Consider the following 17,928-nt stretch of genomic DNA (forward strand, 5'->3'; position numbering starts at 1 on the left):
TAATCAAAAGCAAAATTGCTCTTTAGAAAAGGCATATTTGTATGCTATTAATTAAAAAACAGAATGATAGTAAGAATAATATTACTAAAGAATTTAGGTAACGTCCTAATTTATTTTCGGTAAACTTCATGTATTCATGTATAAACTACTTAAAAAAAAGAAAAAAAAAACAGAAAATATAATAATTTATTAAAACACATATCAAAGGATAATTTATTTTAAACTTTATGTATTGAATAAATTATGCGTCTCTTGCGGTGGCTTTCGGTAAGAAGAGCCGGCGTGGTGGCTTAATGTGGCGCTTTTTGAGTTGCAGCTGTGATACTCAAACAACTCAGTGTCAATGTCATCCAATTAGAGCTTAATAACATGTTATTTGTTAACATATCTACACAACCTTAAACTTGTACCTTACAGCTTTTTTCCAAAACAACACAACTTTTTTTTTTCTTTTTATTTCATGTAGCATCTCAAAATATTTAATTTTAAATTTGGCAAAGCTCACAAACTACATATTGTCGGTGTAGTCTTCTTTACTGTGTATTATATTATATAATTTATATATATATATATATATATATATATATAATATAACAAAACAATCATAATAATACTACAACCTACTCTTCAACAAGTACTTTTACAAAAATTATATAGACACTTGTTTAAAATACAACTATAAAAGGTGAATTAACCGTTTAATTAAATATATAGAAAAGTAAGGTTTTTATACAGGAAATCATAAGGGAAGATTAGTAAAGGATACTCATCTGGTCGATAACATTTTTCAATAGTTAATACTAAACACCTATCATGATATTTAATTAATTTGACAATTTTGTTATATTTATAAATTTGCGTAAAATAATTTTTTTATAATCTTATATTAGAATTTTACATTGATTTTTATCGTTGCATAAATCTATGTTTGTGTCTTAATATTTCAATATAATCTATTGAATATATAAATTTAATACTAACACTATAAATCATCAACTCAGTAGTATTTTTCATTATTAATAAAACAATACAATATATTACATCCAATAAATATTCAATTTCATGTATTATTTTGTGAATAACTCACATATATTGTATGACATGTTAGGAATCCAAGTATGAGTCTAAGTCCCACATCGATTAGAAATGAAAAAGTAGAGCACTATATAAGAATAAAGACTCATAAACTCATTATCTTAAGGTTTTGGGTTGAGAGTGGTGTCAGTGCCTTATATGGTTGGACTCAGGTCTCATTGGTGTGCTTAGACGATTTTGTGTTGAAAGTGGCGTCGATATCTTATGTGGTTGAGCTCAAGTCTCATTGATGTTGTATCTCCCAGTGATACCCTCTCTATAGACCTAACATTGCAAAAAGACAATTGGTTTGATCTCTTTTTCTTCACTTAAAACACTAGTATGATGCTTGAATGTTATTTCACATCACTTAAATTATATGATTAGAGATCATGATAGTTCTTATTAATATCATAATTAGAAACTACCTTAAGTTTGATCATATAAGGGATGAGAGTCTCATGAGAAAAACTTTTTTTAGCATCAAATTTCAAATTACATTTTAAGTGAAAAACTTTATCACTTCAATGATCCCATTGACTCGTAAAAATTATTGTTTTATAACTACAATACTATCATCGGAGAGTTACTCGAGCAACTACTCTAACATTGAAATAATATTTGTGAAATCAACAAAAACTAATAAATTATACAAATAATTTCTAACTACCATTCAAAAAGCTTTATGTTCTAAACATCAAATTCAACCCGATTTTACAATCCTATCACCAATTTCTATTAAACTAACCATTAATTATTTACATAATTAACATCTAACTCAAATCAAAATAATACAATTTTCTTGTTGTAAATAACTTCTGATCTTAGCAATCCAATATCAACCTCAAGTTTAGTAAATCATAGTGTAAATAAAAAAATAAAGATTTTATGATACTTTCTCAATAAGAATAGTTAATGTGGTTTAACTTATCCTATCTAACAAGTTTTTATTCATCGAACAATATCAACTCCATAATAAATAAAAAAAGTTGTGGAATCTTTAAAAAAATCATTTAACCAGCCAACATACTAATTATGGTAAATTTTTAACTTATTGAACTTTTAATCCAACACAACTAGAGTAAAAAAGAGAAAATATAAAAAGTTTTAAGGAAAAAGTTGAAACACGTTTCAAACTAAATAAGAAATTGATTCTTAATTAAAAAAAAAAAACAGAACAAGTTAACTAAATATAATTTTTAAAAGTTAATTTATTATGTGTACTCGAACGTCTCAAACACTTAAGTTTAAAATGTTCTCAGTTCATCAAAACAACATCATGTTGGCCAGAATAGAATAACGAATGAGTTTTGATTAAATTAAGGTAAGGATTAAAGCATATTATTATTAGCATGACATTACACAAAGTTAATTAAGGTGATTATGTACACGGACAAGGTTTATTCTGGTAAAAAAGTCATAATAAACACAATATAAATATCACAATACATGAGATAAAATAATTATATTTTATTTATAAAATTTATTGACTAACTTGATCATTAGAGTATTAGAGTATCTTCTATATGCACACATTTGTTTTGTTCATGAGAAGGTAAAGACTAAGAACACATTGACCTGAAAGGAGGAGCATATTAGAAGAATTAGTAGAGAAGATCTATATTGGTATATTTAATTTTTTTAAAAAATTAATAGACTCGAAACTAAATAATTAAATAGTTAAAAAAATGATTTCCTATATCTTCTATTTTTTTATAGGTATAATTACTGACTTGGTTTTTTAATTTTCTGGTTTAGTTAATTTAGTCCTCTAATTATTGGTTGGTTCAATTTAGTCCTCCAATTATTTAAAAATGTTCAATCTGGTATTCACTATTAAGTTGAAGTTAACACCCCGTGTCTGTACAGAACACGTGTCAAGCCGTGAAATTTTAAATTTTTTTTCTAACAATTTATAAACTATCACGTGTCAGGTTACCGTAGTGCCACGTGGTAGTTTACATTCTTGACAAGTAGTAATGGTAATAATTATTTTCAATTTAATCTTCTATTTAAATTTTTTGTTCAATTTAGTATCCTATTAAATTTTTTGTTCAATTTAGTATCCTATTAAATTTTTTGTTCAATTTAGTATCTTATTAAATTTTTTGTTCAATTTAGTATCCTATTTTTTTAAAAAAGATCCAATTTTGTCCTTTTAATTTGGGACCAAGTTATTAAATAAGTTTAATTACAACTTATTACAATAGTTTTTTTATATATATATACATCAAATCACTCCACCTATATATTAAAATTATTTCATTTTTTACATTTTTACCTTTATAATTTTGTACACTTGTCAAAAATAAAACTATTTGGATATTTAGGTGTAGTGATTTGATGTATAAATTAAAAAAATTATTTTAACATGTATATATAAATTGTAATTAAGCTTATTTACTAATTCGGTCTCAAATTGGAAAAGACAAAATTGGATTGTTTTAAAAGATAAAACACTAAATTTAACCAAATATTTAAATTGAGGACAAATTGAAAACAACTATCACCACTGCCACGTGTCACGGCTATAAACTACTACATGGCACAATAATAACATGACACGTGACAGTTTATAAATTTTTAGAAAAAAATTAAAAATTTTACGAGTTAGACACATATCCTATACAAACACGATATTAACTCCAACCTAATAAAAAAGACTAAGTTGAATCTTTTAAAATAATTGAAAAACTAAATTGAATAAACCAATGAGAAGATAAATTGAACCAAACAAAACAAATTAGAAACTAAATGAGTAATTATACTTTTTTATAATTTTTAAGTTTTCTTTCACCACCTATTTTTTTGTTTTACTCTTTTCCACCTGTAGTCTTGGATGTTAGATCATCTCCATATTGCAATTTTTTTATGAAAGATTGAATACCCCACCTTTAAAGGAGGGAATGTCAAGATCTACTTTGAAAGAGTCTATCTGTAACGTGATTAATATTAAACATAATAAAATAACATATTCCATACTTTACGAATTGTAAAACTCTCACTTTGTCATATAGTACGAAAGTCAAAAAAAAAAAAAAAAAAAAAAACACACCACGCAGAAGTACTACAAAATTTCATGGGTTTAATATTAAATTCAAAACACATCATAAGTCATAAACAATAGTTTTTAACTACTAGGCTTGTGAATGAACAGGTACAAAATGATGATATGGGAAAAAAGTCTTTCGATACATGCTACGTTTATTCGGAATATTTTTATTACTTAATAAGTAACCTTCATTTTAATTAAAATTTGAATTCCTCGTGAGTATTTTTAAATAAATTATTTTTTTGTTAAACACATAATTTTTTTATTCTTCAATTAAGTAGACGTTGTTTAATTTTTCTTAATTGATGACATAATTATCATATAATTTTATTATTTCACTACAAAATTAAGAATATAAGATTTTGTAATTAATATAAAATATTATTAAAATCTCTTATTACACAATAAATTTTTAGTGAAAATAATAATTCTTTAATATTTTACATTAATATAATAGCATTTAATATTAATAGAAAATCAAATTAAACGTAAAGACAAATAAAAAAACAATTTTTAAATAATAAATAAATAGAATTAAAAAAAAAGAAAAAAATAATAATTAAATTTAATTGTTTTCATTATTTGTTTAAAGAATAGATTTTAGTGTTTAAGGTAATTTGAAAAATGAGTTTCTTAATTAAAAAATGTCTTTATGAGAATTGGCATAATTAATTAATGCGAGGTAGCATATGGGGAAGGAAAATTGGTAGGCGGCCAAAGTGTATGGGACCCACTAGGATGATTGAGTTGAATGAAGGCACAAAAGTCAAAGTAGTTAGTTGGATCAACGGTGGCAAATACCGCTGGATGCGATGCCTACTTTTTCATCCATCACATTTTCATTCCGTTGCATGTGATTAAATATGGTTTTAGTTTTTAAATTTATATGTTAAAATTAAAATAAGTTAATATTTTTAATTTTGAAATTTTAAATATAAATAAATATTATATTTTAATTTAATTATATATGTCTTATTGATATTTCAATTATTTATTTTATTTGACATTTTTTATTGAAATATTAATCTAAAATTAATGTCATTTGAAAATTTAAGGATTAAAATATAAAAAAAATTAAAAACAAAAATAAATTTTAAGTTCACATTTAAATTTGAAACAACAAAAAATTTAATCAATATGTGGGTATGGTTTGAACTCGTTTAATGAGAAATTCCTGTATTGACTGAGTATGTGTATGAGTTTGGAAAATCTCTAACTTTTTCGATTGGGTATACGAATGGATATGGAGATTACATATTCTCGCTGTATCGTTGTCCTTATTTAAATTATTAAATATTCACAACTAATTAAGTTATCATATATATATATATATATACTTTTTATTTTTTATTTCTTCTAATTATTTTGTTTGTCATGAAACTCATTATCATATCCGATATATTTTTCATCTTATCATAACCTTTATGTGATAATGTTAAAATTATGTATGTCAATTACAAATTTTTCATGTCTCACATTTGAATATTTCTATTATTTTTTAGTATTTTTATTTATTGTATATTTTATTTTTTCATGAGAATGTTTAATACTCTCAATTTAAGTGTTTAATAGCATAAAACTTTCATTTACTAGGTAATATAAAAAAAATCTTTACTTATTATTATTAATTTTTGTTTAATTTGAAGAACTCTTTTGTTTCGATAAAATATTTTTTGTTCTTTCTCAACCATTGAGTATATACGTTGATCTTTGAAAATTTTTCTTAGATCTCTGTCGTATTTTTCAACTTATCATATATTTAATTATACATTTATTTTCCTTTGTGTGATTTCTTTTAATTGTTTCTCTAATTTTTTATAAGACACACGTTTGTTAATTATTGAATATTTGTATTTCTTTATTTTTATCACGTAGAATACTATTTTAATATATTTTATCTAATTATTTTTATTTTTTAACTCGTTATCAATTATACTGTGATTTTTTTTACTATAATTGTATAAATAACTTTTATTTACTACAATATAAAAATTTAATGTATATTTTTTTATCACCATCCAACATATATTGGAGTTCAAAAGATACAATATCCATGTTAAAATTTTATCATTATGTTTATTGTTTGTTCTTTGCATCATTTTGATTAAGTGATGTATTATAACTTTTATTAGTGTATAAAAAAAAGATTCATTAGAATTTAAAAAATTGAAATAAATAAATATTTAAAATATATTTGAATTTGAATATTTGTTTTCCTTTTATATTTTTCTTAAAAATATTTTTAAATTTATCAATTATGTTTCATCAATGTTTGCAAATTTAATAAATTTTTTGGTTCTCATAAAGTTTTATTTGGTATTCTAATATAAAATGTAAACAATTATAATTTATTTGAAAGTATTTAATATAAAAAAACAATTATCCTTATAATATTTAATATTTGATAATATTATGTTTCTTTTACCGTAATTTTTTATTATTTTACACAAATTAATTAAAATTAATATTGAAGTAATAAGATAACGGGTACGAGTATGAACACGATATTATACCCGTTATTTGATAAAAATGAGGATAAAATAAAAAATTTGATACCCATTGAATTTTAATATAAGAATGTGGATGAATTTTTTCTAAAAAAAAAATGAAATAATGAAACACGTCCCAGCCTAACCTTTACCGTCCCTAATTACCTCCTCCACACAATAATATCTTATTTAAATAGAAAATTCATTATTGCATGAATTCGTTTCCTCGACGCTTTTCTTGTGTTTTTTTTTTATTTATTTGGATTGTGAAATTTGCAGTAGTTAAAATAGTTACTAAATATCAAATCTAAGCATAAACTAGAATTCCAAGGCTTGTTTTGGGAAACCAAAGGGCTCATTTACAAAATTCAATTTAAAAAAAATATATACATTTTTTTCTCTAAGTTTTCAAAACGGATTGTGAAGGATTTAACTTCTTACTACTGAACGGACAATGCTTATTTTAGTAAAAAGTCAATACAAAATATAAGTAATTCGTGAAGGTAGGATATCTTAATATAAATAAATGAATAAAAAATAAAAAGGTTTCATAAAATAAGCTGGGGTCCACTTGACTTAACGTGGGGAAGAACTAAGAAGTACTAAAGTACAATATACCTAATAATGCCAAATACACTTTTAAGGGTCTCTCACTCTTTTTAACACAATAAATAAATAAATTTTTTTTTTAATAATTGTAAGGAGAGACGACGTGATCAAATCAAATAACAATTTATTGTACCAAGCTTTCAAAGTGGCTCCTCCAATAATAAAGTTTTCAATAACTTACACAATTTGATTAAATAATTGATATATTGTTTCGGGTGTGGCGACCAAGCACCTACAATCAACACTCAAATTACCTTTTTTCTCTTCTTGTCTGACGTCCTCCTTAGCGAGCTTATACAGTTCTTTCTCTTGTTGCTCGGTCGTCCAGTCAAGATCTTCTCGGATTTGCCCACAGTTAACATCTAGGTCCTGCATTTCGCTCCGTAGCTCGGCTCTCCTCCCGTTCGCTTGGTCGGGCGATCGGGGTACCTGTCTAAAAGGCTCCGATGCTTAAGTCAGTTTAAGACCGATCAGTAGATAGCAGTAAATGCTGTAATAAAATGCGAGTTGAAGGTCCTTAACAACTTACCTTGGGCTTCTATTTATAGTTTTTGGTTTGGGCCTGTGATTAGGGTTTCTTAATCATGGCCCAATTACGTTTTAAACCTGATTATTGATCTAGGTTTTGGTGTGGCCGCCCGACCGATGGGTCGTGCGTCCTGTCGGTTGTCTTCATAAAAGAGGATCCGCCTGACCGATGGTCCTTGGTCCGCCTGACCGATGGTAGGCCATACTGTACACAAGCCCCCCAAGCCTTGAGCAATGTTAGAGATGAAGCGAAAAGGGTTTATCCAAAAGCCCGATCGAGGCACAGTGAAAAGATAGGATTCTTTGTTGATGACGATCAACTTACGTGTTTGCCTTACATTGGTTATTTATTTGTTAATCAGCTCACGTAGGGGCATTCGTTGTAGGGGCATTTGTTTTGACAGCGCATACAAGTTTGGTTCGAGTCCCTTAGGGAGCCTTGGTCGGCCTATCGGCCCATCGGCATTGAAAAGCTATTTTTGGCTAAGTTATTGTAAAGCCCTGTAGGGGCGTTCCTTTTGACAGCGCGTGTCGCTTATACCCTATCGGGGTTTCGTTTGACCGCTTGGGTCGATGTTGTTCGAACGGGGCTTTCGAGAAAGCTCACCGCTTGATCGAATAAGCTTGGTTCGAGTCCCTTAGGGAGCCTTGGTTGGCCTATCGGCCCATCGGCCCATCGGCATTGAAAAGCTATTTTTAGCTAAGTTATTGTAAAGCCCTGTAGGGGTGTTCCTTTTGACAGCGCGTGTCGCTTATACCCTATCGGGGTTTCGTTTGACCGCTTGGGTCGATGTTGTTCGAACGGGGCTTTCGAGAAAGCTCACCGCTTGATCGAACAAGCTTGGTTCGAGTCCCTTAGGGAGCCTTGGTCGGCCTATCGGCCCATCGGCCCATCGGCATTGAAAAGCTATTTTTAGCTAAGTTATTGTAAAGCCCTGTAGGGGCGTTTGTTTTGACAGCGCGTGTCACTTATACCCTATCGGGGTTCCATTTGACCGCTTGGGTCGATGTTGTTCGAACGGGGCTTTCGATAAAGCTCACCGCTTGATCGAACAAGCTTGGTTCGAGTCCCTTAGGGAGCCTTGGTCGGCCTATCGACCCATCGGCCCATCGACATTGAAAAGCTATTTTTAGCTAAGTTATTGTAAAGCCCTGTAGGGGCGTTTGTTTTGACAGCGCGTGTCACTTATACCCTATCGGGGTTCCATTTGACCGCTTGGGTCGGTGCTGTTCGAATGGGGCTTTTGAGAAAGCTCGCCCTTTGATCGAACAGGCTTGGTTCGGGTCCCGTAGGGAGCCCCGGTCGGCCTATTGGCCTATCTTCCATCCTCTGCTGCAAAGCGCTAATCATCGCCCTGGTGTCAACTTGATCGTTGGCCTTTCCTCCTCCTTCTAGCGCCAGGCTTAGTTCGGGTCCCGTAGGGAGCCCCGGTAGGCCTATCGGCCTATCTTCCATCCTCTACTGCAAAGCGCTGATCATCGCCCTAGTGTCAACTTGATCGTCGGCCTTTCCTCCTCCTTCTGGCGCCAGGCTTAGTTCGGGTCCCATAGGGAGTCCCGGTCGGCCTATCGGCCCATCTTCCATCCTCTGCTGCAAAACACTAATCATTGCCCTGGTGTCAACTTGATCGTCGGTCATCCTCCTCCGTCAGCGTTACTGGTCCTGTTACTTGTGGTCACCATAAGGGTATAAGGTCTATCGGCCTATCGGCCCATGACTGCTCGGTCCCACGGTGGGCGCCAAAATGTTTCGGGTGTGGCGACCAAGCACCTACAATCAACACTCAAATTACCTTTTTTCTCCTCTTGTCTGACGTCCTCCTTAGCGAGCTTATACAGTTCTTTCTCTTGTTGCTCGGTCGTCCAGTCAAGATCTTCTCGGATTTGCCCACAGTTAACATCTAGGTCCTGCATTTCGCTCCGTAGCTCGGCTCTCCTCCCGTTCGCTTGGTCGGGCGATCGGGGTACCTGTCTAAAAGGCTCCGATGCTTAAGTCAGTTTAAGACCGATCAGTAGATAGCAGTAAATGCTGTAATAAAATGCGAGTTGAAGGTCCTTAACAACTTACCTTGGGCTTCTATTTATAGTTTTTGGTTTGGGCCTGTGATTAGGGTTTCTTAATCATGGCCCAATTACGTTTTAAACCTGATTATTGATCTAGGTTTTGGTGTGGCCGCCCGACCGATGGGTCGTGCGTCCTGTCGGTTGTCTTCATAAAAGAGGATCCGCCTGACCGATGGTCCTTGGTCCGCCTGACCGATGGTAGGCTGTACATATATCATTGTTCAATTTTATTTCTTATAGTTGATATACCATTTATATCATAAGCAAATAGCTGTTATTAATTACGTAATACTGGATATCTGAATTATATAAAATCCAATAAACGCAATTGACATCATAATTTACTGCCACATAAATTAGTAGTTGATTTGATAAAGAATAATAGAGTATTAAAAGTGTCTTAATGGGTATCTGTAGGTAAATTTAAATTTCATGAACACTCCCATTATTACTAACTTTATACGAAAATATTTTTCATTTAAACTATAATTGTATATTGTGTTATTTATGTTGACATTTTAAAATGTTAATGAAAAAATGTTAAAATATAATTTTCAACACTTCTTTTAATATTGATCTCAATGTTAAAATATACCTTTATTTAATGTTGTTTGTTATTTTGTACAATTATTTATCTACACTGTATATAAGAATTTTCTTTTTTAATTTTATCTACATTTTATTTTACTTAAATTTCATTATTAACGAATACCGCCAAAAAAAATTTCATTTTGGATTGTAAATGGCTTCAATCCTCTTATTTCTTTAAACTTTATATACCTCTTCCAAATCTTAGTGATTTCATTTATATACCTCTTATTTCTTTAAACTTTATCATACAATTTGAAAATATTTAAAAAAACAAATTGTACACAAAATTAAATATTATAGTTATGTCACCTTCACATTCAAATCATCTACTATAAAATTTTAAAAAAATACTTAATTAACTTCTCTTACCTATTAATGCTGATTTGGCTTAGTTTAAGTTTTCAACTTAAGTACTTAATTAGATAAACTAAATCTGTTTACTTAAAACTTTGATCAATGATCTAAAGATTTATTCATGATCCTGGATTAATATAGATTCAATTTTTTTTTTCGGAAAACAACACGCAAGACCCCAAAATCTCCATACATACAAAACCTTTAAAACTAACTAAAAATAAATAAACATGGAGAACTTTACTCTAAAATAAATCCAGTTAAAACAATATCTTCGTTTAAGGTGGACTCTAATATAAAATAAATGAATGAATCTTTTCAAAATTTAGATAAAAGACAAATAAAGAAGAGAAAAAAAAAATGTTAGAAAGATAATATTTTTGATTAAATAATAAAACATTCATGCTTCATCTCTCATATACCATTTATACTCTTAAGTAATAAAACATTTACTTATTTAGTTACATTATGTGCAATCGTGATTACTGCTACAATGAAAAAATGTAAATAAATTATGTGCGTGGTAAATGTGTAAGTAAATAAAATATATGAAAAATAAAATAAAAGTTAAAAAATATTTGATAAAGAAAATTCAGTGTCATGAATTTTCAATTACAGTACCCAGATACTTTAAAAGAAAAGTAAGAAAACTAGGTGATCCCTCTAGTACCATGATGTTGTAGTGTGGTCCCACCTGGTGGGCTATCTGCATGTGAAGGCCGTAAGGAGTTACGAGTGGCATTTTGTTTTTTATTTAACTATTATATTTAAAAATTAAGATAATATTAATTAAGTTTAAATATGTTTTTGGGTAAAAATTGAAATTAATTTTTTTTCAAAATTTTAAATCAATTTAGTCTTTCAACTCTTTAAAAACGTAAATTTAATCATTTTAATAAAATTTTATTAAGTTTATTTGATATTTTAAACACATTTTATTATAATAGTTTCGTTTGTTTACACGTTTGACACATTTTCTTGTCGATGTTAGCTGAAAAACGTATTTAAAATGTTAAATAAACTTAAAAAAAGTCGGTTTAAAAGATTAAATCCTCGCATTAAAAGACTAAATTAGTTTAAAATTTTGAAAATAGACAAATTCCAATTTTCATTAAAAATTGAAGGATAAAAAACATATTTAACCTATTAATTATTATTATTATTAATATATATTCATATTCTTTTTTTATTTAAGTTTTAATCATATTCTTATATATTGCAACTAAAATAAAAATTTTATAATATAATCTTAACCTTCGGTTGATTTGACTATTTTTTCATAAACAAATTAAAAAAAATATTTCAAACATTGTACTAAATTCATATTCTTCTTTTTTTAATGAAAAAGGTGCTCAATGTTTGAATAATTCAAAAAATAAATTCTTAAAAACAAACACTGTTTATCTAATTGAATGATTACTTGGCCGAAAGGGTTTCACAATTTAAAACTTATGGGATACTTTATTTTTTTAATTAATCTTTTGCTTAAGTGTTAATTAATGTCTTTTAGGTTTGGAAGAATTTTAAATTCCAACTGATTTAGAATAGTCAGACTGAATTAGTAAAATTAGCAACTAAAATTGATCTGATTCAACTTAGTTGCCATCGGATCGAATCAAGTTATTGAATTAAATGTCTGAAAATGAAAATCTAGCAAACCGAAATTTAAAAATAGGAAAAAGACTAAACAATGCAGAGTTGAAAAAAAAAATTGTATCTATTTTTATTTGTCATTCATATATATATATATATACACAGTGGCGGAGTCTGGCGGGGCGACGGCCCCCCAATTTTTTTTCAATTTTTTTTTTTTAGTTTTTTCAATTTTTTTAAATTGTTTGTTTAAATTTTTTTAAATTATGTCTATCTTTTTAAATTAGGTAATAATAAATTAAAAAATTAATAAAAGTTAAGTTAGATATTTATTTAAAGTATAATATTTAATGTTAATAAATAATAAAATATAAAATCAAATATAATAAAAAAATTATTAAGATAATTTTCATTTTCTCTTTTCATTGTTTACTAAGTATTTTATATGTTGTACTTATCTCTCATTTTTATCTAATATTTTGTTACCGAAGAAAAAAAAAACAAGTTAAACAAAAACTCATTATTTTTATCCTCATTTTTTAATCTTTTTTTCCATTTTAAAGAAAAAAGAAGATAACTTTATCTTGTCTAACTTGGTAATGAAATACCTGTTTAATATTTAGTACTAATTTTTATCTTATGACATTTTGTATATTATTTATTTTTTATAAATATAAAAAAGTAAGTAATGTATTATGTGATTTTTTATAGACAATTTTTAAGTGAATTTGATTATCATAATTTTTTGTAGTAGTTATGTCTCTTAATGTTTGATTAGATTATGATAAAGAAAAAATTAATATTATTTTTTTAAATAGGTATATTGATGAAAAATAAAAGAATAAATTCATTTTTTTAAATTGATAAAAGAAAAGTGAAGATCAAAACAGGACAATATCGTTACTCATTGCATAACAATGAAATGGAATGCTTATGATGACGTTTGAATCGATATGTGCATATTAGTAAAAGAAAAAATGAATATTTTGTAGATAATATGGTTATTTATATTGGAAAAAAATATAGCTGAAAAATGTACTTATAATTTGATAAGTTATAGAATATGAAAAAATGATGGATAATCTTTAGATACGTGAAATTTCTTTTATAGTTATAATTATACTAAATTATATATTCATTTTATTGAATTAGTAGCAGTAATATTAAATATATAAATTTTAAGTATATTATTTTGGCTCTCCCATAAATTTTGATCAAGATCCACCACTATATATATAGATGATCAAACAAGTTAAACAAAGTTATTTACAAAACTATCAAATTTTCTATTATCTCTTTACCTTTTTTATTTAATTTTCTTTTTCCAAACCCAACATTTCATAAATATATTAAAGTGAGCACGTGGCTATATATTTCAAGCTCGTGGATATTTTAAATGTTTCACATGCAATATTGGGTCTCGGTTATCATTACGTTAATACAAGGGATTATGATGTTTTTCCCAAATGCACCAATCTCTTGTCGGTTAAGGATTAAATCATGATTAGGAGTATATTTAAGAGAGAAAAAAAATCTACTGTTCATATAAGCATTTTTGTTTTAAGAGAGAGAAGACATTTTGTTTTAGACTTTCAGCCAGATTTTGGAAGCGCCCATGTTTTTTTTATCATGGGTTTGCGTATTGGGCTAGTTTTGGACCCCATAAGGCCCATGCTTAAACACTTGCAAGAAATTAACAAAAGTGATTTGGTTAAGTGGTTGCTACTTTTATTCGTGCAAAAAGAAAAAAAAAAAACGCTCCTCCCTTGTTTTCAAATTTGATTTTGGAGACTGTTTTTGCCACAACTAAATAAGAATGCTATAGAAAAGTTTTCTTTTCTTCTGAAAAATAAAGTGAATTTTGCTTTAGTTTTTTGATTTACTCAAAATTGTGGTCCTTGACGGGAGCGTGTATGATTGACTAATCAAGCTTTCATGGTTGAAGATAAATTGGTTTCAAGAGTATTTGTTACTTCAAGCAATGTCTTTGTTGTTAAAACGTGAAATCTCAGTTCAATTGACTTATTATAATCATTCTTAGCAATTTAATCGAAACAGGTTTGACGATAAAGATTGATTGAACGTGGTCCAGGGTTTTACAGCGAGTATATGAAGGTAAAAGAATGGTTGTATTGTATTGTAGATGAAATTGAAAGATTTACCGCAGACATAGAAAGGAGTAATGATGAAGGAAAGAAGGTTACTGTTTTGACTAAAAGTAGAGGATGAGATGAGGGATTTTGCCATTAGGAGCGAAGCATGGAATGGGAGTTGCAGTAAAAATAAAAATGGGATTTTGATTTGAGAGTGGTGGTGGTGAATAATGATAAAGGAAGAGTTAGATTAGATTGAGAAACGCTAGTGTGACATGACTTATTAACGAGTTTTGTAAGAGTGCGTTTGAAGTTTGAAGGTGAAGCGTTGGATTGGAGGAACAAAAGGTGGATATTGGTTTCAGAGGTTGGAGATGCTGGAGCCTACCCTTTTGCGGGAATCTGTCTGATGGCACAGCCAAGTCAGTCTCAGTAACTGCTCATCACTGACACACTTAGCTACCCTTCTCTATCTCTTTCTCTTTCATTGTTTCACTACCTAGCCATTTTGCAAACTCCAACTCAATAAATGTGGAAACAAAGGTAGAATTGAAAACGTGGAGGAATCAATCAAGGTGGCGCAGTCACGGAAGGGTGAAGAGGTGAGGTGAGGTAAGGTGGTAGAGAGAAAGTGATGGGTCAGGGGTTGAGTTGCAGAGGGAGCCATGAACATGGCCTATTCCGTGCTGTGCAGCATGGGGACCTAGACACTGTAGCAGCTTTGTTGCACACGCACCCTTCTCTCATGAACCACACCACTGTCTATGATCACCACTCTCCTCTTCATATTGCCGCTGCTAATGGCCAGATCCAGGTGCCTCTTTCCTCTTTTTCCATTTCTTCACACGCAATTTCCCAATTCGGTATTCGCTTTCATTCCTTCTTCTCCCTAAACCCAAAATACCTCTCTCTCTCTCTCTCTTTCTCTCTGTGCTAATGTTCTTTTCTTTTTTCTCCTTTTCTGCCAATTGCTGCAGGTTTTATCATGGCTTTTGGATGGATCTGTGAACCCGGATGCGTTGAATCGCCAAAAGCAGGTAGCTTCACTTCAATTCAATGTGGGGTTTTGTTTTTTTTTCTTTTTTAAATTTCACTTGAAAAATGTTGATTTGTTAATGTTCATTGCGTTTTGAACGATTCAGACACCGCTAATGTTGGCTGCAATGCACGGGAAGATCGCCTGTGTGGAAAAGCTCCTTGAAGCTGGTGCCAATGTATGGGAAATTTCAAATTTGGGTGCACTTGTTCTTTCACTGGAATGGATATATTCTCTTAAAAACAAGTTTAAAAAAAATTTCAGGTGTTGATGTTTGATGCGTGCTATGGAAGAACCTGCTTGCACTATGCAGCTTACTATGGCCATTCTTCTTGCCTGAAGGCAATTCTCTCTGCTGCTCAATCTAGTCCCGTGGCTGCTTCTTGGTTGGTCCTTTTTCTTATGTTCTAGCACACCCCCTGCTTGATTGATTGATTCATTGATTCATGTTGGCTTTTACAAATTTAAAGAAGAAAAATAATAGAATTGATTGCAGGGGGTTTGCTCGGTTTGTGAATATTAGAGATGGAAGGGGTGCAACACCATTGCACTTGGCAGCCCGTCAAAGACGGCCTGAATGTGTACATATTCTACTGTACAGTGGAGCTCTTGTTTCTGCTTCAACAGGAAGATATGGGTAAGTGGTGATTGTGACAGGCTTCAATTTGATGTGTTAATTATTCATTTGCTTTGTGGAATAATAAATTGCTATCTGCAGCTGTCCTGGGAGCACTCCTCTTCATCTTGCAGCCAAAGGGGGGTCCTTGGATTGCATCAGGGAACTGTTGGCATGGGGTGCTGATCGCCTTCAACGTGATGCTTCTGGGTACACTCAAGTTTTAATTACTGCAAAACAAACAATTTGATTCATCTTTCTCTTCATTCGACACTTGTTTTGGTGGGCCCTCGTTTTGTATGAATCCAATTTATTGTTTGAGTTTCTTTTGATGACCATCCACCAATAACATAACACCAAAAGTAATTATCACAAAAGTCAACGATTCCTAATGATATGGCATCTTGGACTGGTTGGTAGTGGAAAAAACCTTTACTAACTTACTCTGTTTTAATCGAGTTCTTCTCGTTATGCCTATGGTCTTGGGGAACTTTTCAGTTTAGGGAACTACTTACCTCATTTAGCAACATGAGTTCTTGATAAAAATTATCCTTTTAGTTTCTGAATTTTCCTTAACACTCTATGCTGTGTTTAACAGGCGTATACCTTATGTCGTTGCTCTTAAGCACAGACATAACGCATGTGCAGCATTACTGAATCTTTCATCTGCTGAGCCTCTTGTATGGCCATCATCTTTGAAGGTGATCAGTGAGCTTAATCCAGACGCCAAAGAATTATTAGAGCAGGCCCTGATGAACGCAAACAGGGAAAGGGAGAAAAACATATTGAAAGGGAGTGATTACTCTCTTCCATCTCCAGCACACTCTGATGGGATAGATGACAGCATTTCTGAGGTAATTAGACACCCTCTTTTGAGTTTGCTATTATTTTTTTTTAAATGTGTAAGCTTAAGTGTAGAAGTCTACTTATTTGGATTTTTGTTTTGTAAAATATAGCTGCATTCTAAATGAATTTTGATGATTCAGGTTAGTGAGACGGAGTTATGTTGCATCTGCTTTGAGCAAGTGTGCACAATTGAGGTGCAAGACTGTGGTCACCAGATGTGTGCACAATGCACACTAGCCCTGTGTTGTCACAACAAACCTAACCCTTCTACTTCTCGTATTGTCCCACCAGTTTGTCCATTCTGCAGAAGCAGCATAGCAAGATTGGTGGTTGCGAAAAAAGAAAGCCCTCATGAAATTGATCAAGATGGTGTTGACATTACTTGTTCCAAGCCTAGCAAGTCAAGGAAAACCAGAAACATGAACGAGGGTGGCAGCAGCAGCATCAAGGGACTATCAAGTGTGAACTCATTTGGAAAGATTGGTGGCCGCAGCTCCGGAAAAATTGCTGCTGAAAATGAGTGGGAAGATGATAAACAACAGTGATACGATGCTGTTCTTGGTATGGTGCTTGTGCTTATCCAACAACAGTTATTACTAATTGGGAAGATATGGTAACAAGTTGCTTGACCAGCAAGGCAAATAAAAAAAATATATATAAATAGTAAAGGAGAAAGGTTGATTTTATTATCGGAAACTAAGCAAATGCAAAGTGAGTGAGATTGATGTTCAGGGTGGTTGGGGAAAGAAGGAGGTGCATGTCCTGTTGTAAATTGGAATATTATCATTATTGTTACTTGAGAAAGAAGAAGCATCGCCAGCATCGATGGTTTTGGGCGTCGTGATTGAAGTGAGAAATTCTTTTTCTCAAAAATAGGAGTCTAAGATCATATGAAAATGTAATGTGTATTTGCTTCTGATTTGTTTCTTTATACCGAAATGGGCAATAAAATAGAGAAGGCAAGTGTGTGGACTTGGTGTTAA

General features: G+C 30.6%; 1 protein-coding gene across 1 annotated transcript; it reads left to right on the forward strand.

Annotated features, from left to right (window-relative positions):
* Positions 1–14,602: 14,602 nt before the first annotated feature.
* Positions 14,603–17,928, forward strand: LOC114168159 (putative E3 ubiquitin-protein ligase XBAT31). Its single transcript, XM_028052893.2, has 8 exons — positions 14,603–15,261; positions 15,425–15,484; positions 15,590–15,661; positions 15,748–15,869; positions 15,980–16,120; positions 16,202–16,309; positions 16,698–16,953; positions 17,086–17,928. The coding sequence occupies exons 1-8, from the start codon at positions 15,082–15,084 to the stop codon at positions 17,488–17,490; spliced, it is 1,344 nt and encodes a 447-aa protein (XP_027908694.1). The 5' UTR covers positions 14,603–15,081; the 3' UTR covers positions 17,491–17,928.

This window comes from Vigna unguiculata, chromosome 11 (assembly GCF_037176805.1).
Source record: "Vigna unguiculata cultivar grain cowpea cultivar isolate G323 ecotype 2 chromosome 11, ASM3717680v1, whole genome shotgun sequence".
NCBI lineage: Eukaryota > Viridiplantae > Streptophyta > Magnoliopsida > Fabales > Fabaceae > Vigna > Vigna unguiculata.

Coding starts and splice junctions, on each gene's coding strand:
- LOC114168159 (XM_028052893.2), top strand. CDS start 15,082: ATGGGTCAGGGGTTGAGTTGCAGAGGGAGCCATGAACATGGCCTATTC. Junction 15,662..15,747: donor TCCTTGAAGCTGGTGCCAAT/GTATGGGAAATT, acceptor AAAAAATTTCAG/GTGTTGATGTTTGATGCGTG. Junction 16,121..16,201: donor GCTTCAACAGGAAGATATGG/GTAAGTGGTGAT, acceptor TGCTATCTGCAG/CTGTCCTGGGAGCACTCCTC.